Here is a 10,489-nt window from a genome sequence, read left to right as displayed (position 1 = left end):
TTTCTTTGGATTTAGTGTCTGGGGGGTCTAAAGGGTGTACCTGTGAAGTTTCAGCTCTGTAGCATGTCCAGAACCAGAAAAAAAAGATCTTAGGGCTTCAAAATTGTGTTTTTTGATTCCATATATATATATATATACATTACGGTCACCTTGGCATAGCAGAGTCAGTTCAAACTAAACTACATTACGGTCATCTTGGTATGGAATAGTTCGGTCACCCTGGCATAGTAGAGTCAGTTCACCCTAAACTACATTACGATCACCCTAAGTTCGGTCACCCTGGCATTGCAGAGTCAGTTCACCCTAAACTACATTACACTAACCCTGAGTTCGGTCACCCTGGTATGGCAGCAGGCAAAGTCAGCTAAACTTCATTACGTTTAGCCTGACATGGCAGGGTCAGGTCACCTAAACTACACTACAGTCACCCTAACACTTTTACTGTCCCTACAGAAACTAAATTATTAAATCTAACTATAGTGGTATATAGTACCCTAACTACACTGCATATCCCTTTCCTCACACTAAAAGAACAGCTACATACAGCAGGAGTAACACTAATGCTTCCACAGCCCCTGTATTACTATGCTAGAGATTTGGCGGGGCTATGTTATATACTGGGGGGCGTATTCACTACTGATTGGCCTCTGGACCCCCTAGTCACTCCAATCATCTTTTACTAATGTTTCTGGGCCAATCACTGGCTTTTTAAGCCCATTTCCTGACCCATTGCATTTTGGGCGGTTCTGGTGGCCAAATTCCGAACTATTAGCCCAAAAAGTTCGGAATTCGGCCAAATTTCGAACAGCCAATGTTCGGGTCGAACCGATGGTCGACCCGAACCGTTCGATCATCCCTAATGATGATGACATTCCCCAACATAGTCATTGAATACATCAAGAAGATGAGCGTGAATATCACGAGCTGACAATGTCCAGACATGGCAAACGAGAGGAGGTGAAATTAATTTCCCGTTGTGCAATTATCTGATTGTCCATCCATTGGACCTGCAGTCTTACATAGCCACGCAATTGTCATTCAAAGAGTGACAGCGCTGAAAGCTGAAAATTCGCCTGGGCAGGAACAGGGTTTAAGAGCCCAGTAAGCATCAAGATACGATCCAAAGCCTCAAATATTTTTCTTTCATGAGCTTCATCCCTCTCCATATCTCCTTGTTTCTTAAGGTATAAACCAAGGGGTTCAAAAGTGGGACCAGCGCCGTGTACAGCAAGGAGATCAATTTCTCCCGTTCCTGAGAATTTTCAGACTCCAGGATGGTATAAGTGCCCAGTACCCCACCATAAAATAATAACACGATGGTGAGATGGGAGGAGCAGCTGGAGAATGCTTTCACTCTTCCTCCTGAGCTACGCATCCTCACGATGGTGGAGATGATGCATATATAGGAAGTCAAAATCAGAATAAAAGGTAAAAAACCCAAAAGAACAATAATTACCAACAGATACTTTTGGATAATGGTGGTGTCACTGCTGGCCAGCTTTATCATGATCTTCAAATCACAATAAAAATGATTGATCTCATGGGAGTTGCAGAATTCGGCACGTGACAATATAAGAGACTGCGTCAGAGCGTTTAGGAACCCTACGGACCAACAAACTGCGGCAAGCAGAATGCAAATTAGTTTTTTCATCAGAACCGCGTAGTGTAGAGGAACACAAATGGCGATATATCGGTCATAAGCCATCGACGTTAGAAGAAAAAATTCTGTTCCTATGCAAAAGACGAAAATAAACAGCTGGGTGACGCAGGCCGGGAAGGTGATTCTGTCATCACCTGATTCTGTGATTGATAAAAATTTAGGAAGAGTGTCTGAGACATAAATGATGTCCTGGAGGGAGAGATTACACAGGAAAAAATACATGGGGGTATGAAGATGGGAGGTCAGACATATAAGAGTAATGATGATGACATTCCCCAACATAGTCATTGAATACATCAAGAAGATGAGCGTGAAAATCACGAGCTGAGAATGTCCAGACATGGTGAACGAGAGGAGGTGAAATTCATTTCCCATTGTACAATTATCTGAATGTCCATCCATTGGTCCTGCAGAGAAAAAAAGTCATAGCATACTACCTAAGACGTACAATTTCTCTATAAACCAGAAAAAGAAAATGAACACCTTCATTTTAAATAAAAAAAAAAGAAAAGAGAGAACGCTCCTTACTGAAACCCTTGAAGCAATGGCTGCCCGTCCCTTGGGGGCCCGGGGGCGCTGCTCCTCCCCCCCAATCCATTCGTCCGGCCCCCTCATCTACATGTAGGACGCCGGACGCATGGATTCCAATGGGTTTTTTTTTTTTGAAGCACGTGATTAGAGCCAGAGGCTCTAATAGGCTTCAAAAAAGGGTGGGCTTGGGGCGCAGAGCACTGCGCCCCGAGCCTACCCAGTTGTGTGACAATAGCGAATGAATATTCGCTATTGTCACACGGATCCTCCTCCTGGCCAATCAGGAAGTGAGCCCTGAGACCTGTTTCCCGATTGGCCGAAAGGAGAAGCCATGCCATTGGCCAAGGAGGAGGAGGGAGGAGACGCAGAAGACTGAGGGGGAAGCCACCACCGCCGCTGCTGCTGCTGCTGCCTGTCAACATGTCCAGGGTGAGGGGTAAGTGAGCCGGCGATGGGTGTGCGGGCTGGTGTGGTCCGGGGGGGGGGGTATGGTGTGCGGCCTGGTGTGGTTCGGGGGGGGTATGGTGTGGTCCGTGTGCGCCCCCCCGGCCCATGGAGCACCTGCCGCCACTGCTTTGGAGCCTAACAAAGAAATAGCTCCTGCCCCCACATCTATAACTGGCCTTCACAACAAGGAGCACATGGACGGGCAAGCACATAAAAGAAAAGACAGAGGAAATTCACAGCTCAACTCACCAACCAGTCTGCTTACCAAACGAATAAACCTGTCCAACAGTATGCGATAAAAACAGGGGTTTAGTTAACACACATTTGCAATCGCATGTGTAAGCCGCAAGGCCCCTTCACGGCATCCTGTATTACTTGCAGTCCTAACCCTACTAATTTATGAGAGTCTCCACAATGGAAGCACATGCATTCTATTGGATAGATGAGGTACAGGTGGGTTTGGAGGTAGCCCAGTCCTCCCCAAAGGGGGAGGAGCACCATGGACACCCAGCACATAGCACAATGGCAGCAAAGGTGTCCAGTGTGTCCTGACCCCACCGATATTACTCCAGTAACAAAGAAACAGCCCCTGCCCCATCTATAACTGGTTACTGGAGTAATATAGGTGGGGGGACACATACATTGGACACCTTTACTGATACCTTTGCTACCATTGTGCTATATTCTGGGTGTCCATTGTGCCCCTCCCCCTTTGGGGGAGTGTTCATTCCGTAGGCGCATTCTTATGCGTGTATATGTGGGTTTGGCATTTTATGTGCTTGGGTATAACTTTCATTTCTTACAATTTTTACACTTTTTTGTCATCACATATGGTGGGGGGGAGGTAAAGTCCCCTATGTGATGACTTTTTTAGACAGGTTCTCTTTAATTAGACATCCCCCGTGCTCCACTGAATCAAATGCAGTACAAATCGCACTGCATTCGATTCTTTCTTTGGCAGGGGTCACTGCCAGGAGGGCCCGGAAGTAATGTTTTACACATCACTTCCATATAAGCAACAAGAAGGGGAGGAGAGCGGAGAGCCCATTTGGAGCTGTTCCTGTTGTGTTCTCCACGAGGGGCTGTGCAATCCATGGGATGCAGTGCAGATGGAGAAGAGGCACGCTGTGAAGCCCATGGAGCCATGTTCTTTCTGGAGCCAGTGCCATCTTGGGACTCCTAGGGCCGTTAGACACCAAAGAATTCCTGGGGCCTGGCCGGTTATTCATCTTGAGGGATATGTTGCCCAGGGGTGTAAGGGATGTAGGAGTGCTTGGCGGTGCAGTATGCTGGCCTGAATTGCTGATCTGTGGCCAATAAGTCCCCCGTGTGGCCAGAGATGAGGAGTCAAGCAGCCATCTCCGAGCGTGACCAAGTTCCGCCCCCATGCACATGAACTTTAGTGGCATCCCAGCCTTTGTCTGTAGGGTTCAAAATTGAGTTGGAGACATAAAAAATTGGAACAGTGGGACATTCTAGGTGTTGATCTCCCCCTTCAATGCTATTATAAAAAGACATACATATCGTAAAAAAAATATTACTTTATTTCAACATAGACAGTTTAAAAAATATAGGTCATAAACAATGACATAAAATTGATATTGCACATCATAGTAAGTAACTCATGGTAACACCACCCTCAAATTACAGGTGTTCCTCTCCTTCCTAATCTGCTGTATATCACAGTGTGTAAAGAGGACAGAACTCCTTCCAATGCGTTTCGCTGCTATGGCTTCTTCAGGGTGTTTATGAAGAGAGTTCAGTTGGGTTACTACAAAAACTAAAACAAAAGAAAAAAGAAAAAGCTAATACAAAGTACAGGAGAAGTGTTGGCTGGAGGGAGATTACCTGTATAAAAATACTGGCACCGTCCCCAAAAAGTAGAAATTGCAAGGTATGTTCTGGGTCTCAAAGGAAGGAAGAGACACTGGAGATGGGGGATTTGAGTGTGCCCAAGACAAAAAAATCTAACAATAGCTAAAAACCATTGGTAATACAATCAGAAATAATTCACACAAGAATATGATACATTAAAATTACTACACATATACGTATATGAATACAGTACACATGTTAAGATTTTGGATGAACCCCGAAAGAGGTACGGATCAACGCGTTTTCACCAACAATACAGGCTTCTTCAGGATCTGACTTCTATTTAGTGTAAACCTTGTATTGAATAAACAATGCATAATAAATATATAATGTATACAAATAAAAATAAAATTAAATGAAAATTAATATTGCATATACTAAGTGAACATACATTAATTATATGTTACATATATCAAAAACAAGGGAGAAAAAGAAGGAAACTGGGCAAAATGCAAAGTACATTTCTTTATGATAAATATTACAATTATTATTTAAATTTATTTCAACAAAGATAAATTGCACTCTCAGAGGGAGTTTATGTTGCTCGCTTCAAACTAGCCAAGCAGCCCCCCAATGACCAAAAGATCAAGGCAAGATGGATCTCAGCCCAGAAAGCGGGGGCCCGCCCAAGGGGCATCCAACCAAGGCAGGGGAGGGGGAGAAAACAGTTGGCTCAAACTTCCACTATATCAGGATTACAGGGATGCTGTTTCAGAAAAATAATAATAATCAGGGCAATTCATTTACCCACTCATACTATAATACAGAATACCACCACCCAAAATGAGCTATTAATTAACATACCTCATCCCGACATACAGGAGGGGAAAGGAGGAGTCAAAATCTGATTGCCAGCGATCACAGAGGAGCAAGAACTGTATTCAGTCCAACCACAAACCTATTCAAATAGACATAGAAAAATATATAGAACTAAGGTCCCAGCTTCTAACATGATCATTCTGTCGAATGCTATTCTAATTCCAGCAGTGTATGTATTCTTTAAATGTAAATGACCTCCCTGCACTACGGATAATTTCCGTCCTGTTCCAGCACCACATCAACCCCCTCCGGCATGCACCACTTACTCCTCTCCATAAATCTCCTTAAAAAGAAGAAATGGCGCCAAGTTGCCTTCCCCCCTCCCCCCCCCCGTCAACACCGCCTTCTACGTGCATTTTGCCAGAAGGCAGCATAATGGGATGAGCGATCAAGCATGGGCGACAATGGCGGGACCTGTGGCCACCGCCCTCCGCTCTCCCACCGCGTCATCCACCCATTCCGCATCAGCAGCTATGGACAAAAGAGGCAGGGGAAGGCATGAGGACGTAATGAGAATACCGCCACGTCCCACCACAAGCCTGGATCGGGGCTCCAGCTATACTGGACGAATGGGCACTATTTCAAAGTTCTTTTTAATCTATGGACGCCATATAAAAACTTTCCTACCATCCAACACAGGCACACATGTAGGCCTCTTGTGGCTGAAATATATATGACAGCCACAGTCGCCAGAACACACAATTCAGGCACCCAAACAAAAGCTGGTATAGTCCCCCACAATATAGATGCACAGAAAAACAACATAAATCAGCAAATAAAAACAATAAGTCAAAAACCAAACAAAACAAACCCACCATCCACAGGTGGAAGCTATGCCATCATATAGATGGTAATTACCAGTATATTTACCAACATGGATATCTTATATGATGAATCCGCTATATCCAGCCCTCATCTAGCCGGATATAGATATAGGTTTTCATTGGGGGCAAACAACACTTCAGATATATATGCCTACTAACAGCATCCCTATAAACGTACCAAATTCTACCATACACATCAAAGTGCACCATAACAGGTCCAGACAGGGGAAGCCCCCCAAGAAACGGCTTATACATTCCGAGTTGAAAGTCAAAAAGGTAACAGGCCACCCCCCCGGGGGACGAGTCATCAATTGTCCCGGGCATTGGGGGTATACCTGAAAAGGTGAGCCTGATCCCTCTGAGATAATTTGCATCCTATCAGAAGCAAAAAATCCTTAAAGCATACTATACATTGATATCTTGAGATAATACTATTCAAAAAAGCGCTTATTGAATTATTAAATAAATCTGACAATTTAAGAATATCTAATGGACAAATAGAGAAGAGGGGGAAGGGGAAGGGAAAGGGGAAGGAAAGGGGGAGGGGAAATGGGAGGATCAAAAAAAGCATTTATAACTAATATATATATATATTCAGACCTGGAGGCTTGGTGGCATTTAGCTGAAAAATCCATTGAGTTTCTAGCTGCAACAGTCGCCTATCAAAGTCCCCTCCCCTCGAGGACTCCTTCACATGCTCCAAAGCAAAGAACCTCATGTGATTGGAGTTGAAATTAAACCAATGTGGCGACTGATAGCTGATTCCATCAAGCCATTTTTAATTCCATATACATAATCACGTATACGTATGTGGAAAGGTCTTTTTGTTTTTCCTACATAAAATGCCTTGCATAGGCACTCCATTCAGTAAACAACCCCTATTGTGTGGTAATTGATTGGTTCTCAAAGTTTGACCACTAGGTAGTTGTATACTGTCACTGACCCAAATCCAGTAGCAATTATTACATCTATCACAGTTTGATGTTCCTTTTTTATGTTAGCCCCCAGATAAACTTGGGTGTTTTTAACCACATCCCGCCTGCCCTATAGCAAATTGACGGCGGGATTGTGGTTGTATTATCCTTCCTGACCGGACTTCATATGACGGCGGCAGGATAATATAGCTCTGCGCGCCCCCCGGGGGCACGCAGAGCGGCGATCGGTGATGCGAGGTGTCAGTCTGACTCCCTGCACCAGTGGCGGTTTTGGGCACGGGCGAACAGGGCAGTCGCCCGGGGCGGCATCACGTGGGGGGGCGGCACTCGGCAGTGGCACGAACCTGGTGGTGGGGGAGAAAAATAAAATGATCTTTGCTGCGGGCGGCCGGGGCGCCCCTGCTGCTGAAGGAGCCGGCGGCTGGAGTTTGCCTGGAGCGGGGATTGTGCATAATGCAGCCTCGTTAAGAACTAGCGGGGGGGGAGGCAAGGAGGAGCCTGGAGACGAGGAGAGTGTACACACTACACACACAGTGACACAGCAGCGGCGGCAGCACGCTCAGAACTAGCGGGGGGAAGGCGAGGAGGAGGAGCCAAGGAGTACTGTACATGTGTGTACTGCTAGTACTACACACGCGGCGGCGGCGCAGAAGGCGAGGAGGAGGAGCCGAGGAGGAGAGTACACTACACACAGCCAGGGGTTATGCAGCGGCGGCGGCCGCGCTCAGAACTAGCGGCGGGGGAGGCGAGGAGGAGGAGCCAAGGAGGGTAGTGTACACTACTGTAGTCACTTGCAGGTAAGTTGCTCTCGATCTCCTCTATGTTCGCACCTGGGAATGGGGGGGGGGCACATGACAGCATCCTGGAAGGGGTACGCTGGTCTCTGCATTGAAAAGGGGGTACGCTGGTCTCTGCATTGAAAAGGGGGTACGCTGGTCTCTGCATTGAAAAGGAGCACGCTGGTCTTTGCATTGAAAGAGGTACGCTGGTCTCTGCATTGAAAAGGGGTACCCTGGTCTTTGCATTGAAAAGGGGTACGCTGGTCTTTGCATTGAAAGGGGGTACGCTGGTCTTTGCATTGAAAAGGGGTACGCTGGTCACTGCATTGAAAAGGGGTACCCTGATCTCTGCATTGAAAAGGGGCATGCTGGTCTTTGCATTGAAAGGGGGTACCCTGGTCTCTGCATTGAAAAGGGGCACGCTGGTCTCTGCATTGAAAAGGGGCACGCTGGTCTCTGCATTGAAAAGGGGCACGCTGGTCTTTGCATTGAAAGGGGGTACGCTGGTCACTGCATTGAAAAGGGGTACCCTGGTCTCTGCATTGAAAAGGGGCACGCTGGTCTTTGCATTGAAAGGGGGTACCCTGGTCTCTGCATTGAAAAGGGGCACGCTGGTCTTTGCATTGAAAGGGGGCACGCTGGTCACTGCATTGAAAGGGGGCACGCTGGCCTCTGCATTGAAAGGGGGCACGCTGGCCTCTGCATTGAAAGGGGGCACGCTGGTCTCTGCATTGAAAGGGGGTACGCTGGTCTCTGCATTGAAAGGGGGCACGCTGGTCTCTGCATTGAAAGGGGGCACGCTGGCCTCTGCATTGAAAGGGGGTACGCTGGTCTCTGCATTGAAAGGGGGTACGCTGGTCTCTGCATTGAAGGGGGCACGCTGGTCACTGTGCTTTGAAAGGGGGTACGCTGGTCACTGTGCATTGAAAGGGGGTACGCTGGTCACTGTATACCTTAATTACTGAAGGCCCCTTTCACACTTTTGTGACCTCAAAGTCACACAATTTGTTTACAGAGTTTTTTGCCGCAAAGCAATACCTATTACATTTTTCTGTTTGGGCCACCCCAAAAATTTTGAGCACCAGCCACCACTACCAGGCTGTGTCCAGAAGGATTTATTTATTAGATAGCACGCTGCATGGCTCTGGGCCACCACCAGACCAAACACTGCTTGATGGGCCTACTTTAGGTCTGATTCACATGTATGCAGATTGGGGGCCCACATTTTCAAAGGCACAGCATCCTATTCATTTGAATGAGCTGCTTTCCCACAGAAAAAAAAGGTGCATGCAGCATTTCAAAATTTTAGTGGCATCATGCACCATGCGACTTACCTGCAGTTCCTTCACTGGCAAGTTTGCTGTATTTTTAGGTATGTGGGCCATGCATTTAAAAACACAGTGCATTTGCGTTAACTGTGTCATGCAAACGCACTGTGTTTTTAAATGCATGGCCCACATACCTAAAAACGCAGAAAGCTTGCCAGTGCAGGAACTGCAAGTAAGTCGCATGGTGCAAAAGCAGGATGGATTTCAAGGCCCCTGAAATTTTAAAATGCTGCATGCACCTTTTTTCTACGGGAAACGCAGGCATAGCAGCCCATTCAAATGAATAGGATCCTGTGCCCTTCTAAAATGTGGGCCGCCAACCCACATACATGTAAATCAGGCCTAAAGCAGTAGTAAAGTCATTTACAAATAAAAAAACTGGTCCTCCTGCAGGTTTAAGTCATCCCGCACTAGTATACACATTGATGTGAAAATGGCTGCAATGTAATGGGGTGTTGGGATGTTATAAGGGGTATTGCGATGTGTAAAGGGGCACTATGACGTGAAAATGGTTGCAATGTAATGGGGTGCTGTGATGTGATGAGGGATACTGTAATTTTTAAAGGGGCACTGTGACGTGAAAAATTGGACTGTGTTGGAATGACATAGTATTACTACAATAAAATGTGTGGTGTGTACAAGATGTGAAGTTTTGTCATGTTATTTTTTTTTTGGGGGGGGGGGGGGGGCGCCGGGAGGGAGTCTCGCCCGGGGAGCAATTTAATGTAGAACCGCCACTGCCCTGCACCTCCAATCTCGGTAAAGAGCCTACTGACGTAGGCTCTTTACCATGTGACCAGCCATGTCCAATCAGGGCTGGTCACATAGTAAACAGGAAGAGCCGTTGATCGGCTTTCCTTAGTTCATGCTTGACAGGCACGAGTAAAGGAGCGCGATTGACGGCTCCCCTGACAGGGGTTGGGGTCGGCACTGGTAATCAGATCATTGATTACCAGTGCAGACCCTCGGGGGGGTGCCACTAGAACCACCAGGGATGCCCACCCATGACCCCAGGGATGCCCACCTATGACCCCAGGGATGCCCACTATGGCCACCAGGGATGGCAATCAGTGCTCAGGGAGCCCCCCATTGCCCTCCCTATCAGTGCTGCCCACCAGTGCCCTCCCTATCAGTGCTGCCCACCAGTGCCCTCCCTATCAGTGCTGCCCACCAGTGCCCATCATTGCCATCTATCAGTGTCGCCCACCAGTGCCCATTATTGCCCACCAGTGCCGCCTATCAGTGCCCATTAGTGTCCATCAGTGCCGCCCGCCAGTGCCGATCAGTGCCG

General features: G+C 47.0%; 1 protein-coding gene across 1 annotated transcript; it reads right to left on the bottom strand.

Moving 5' to 3' along the window:
- Window positions 1–1,108: 1,108 nt before the first annotated feature.
- Window positions 1,109–2,159, bottom strand: LOC309562100 (olfactory receptor 5V1-like; the record flags this gene model as incomplete). The annotated part of the gene is made up of 1 exon (XM_082266232.1): window positions 1,109–2,159. The coding sequence occupies exon 1, from the start codon at window positions 2,060–2,062 to the stop codon at window positions 1,109–1,111; it is 954 nt and encodes a 317-aa protein (XP_082122358.1). The 5' UTR covers window positions 2,063–2,159.
- Between the last annotated feature and the right edge of the window lie 8,330 nt (window positions 2,160–10,489).

This window comes from Pelophylax lessonae (genome assembly GCF_965119305.1).
Source record: "Pelophylax lessonae genome assembly, chromosome: 8".
Taxonomy (NCBI): Eukaryota; Metazoa; Chordata; class Amphibia; order Anura; family Ranidae; genus Pelophylax; species Pelophylax lessonae.
Note: the sequence above shows the minus strand (reverse complement) of the source record. Positions and strands in the feature narration are given on the sequence as shown.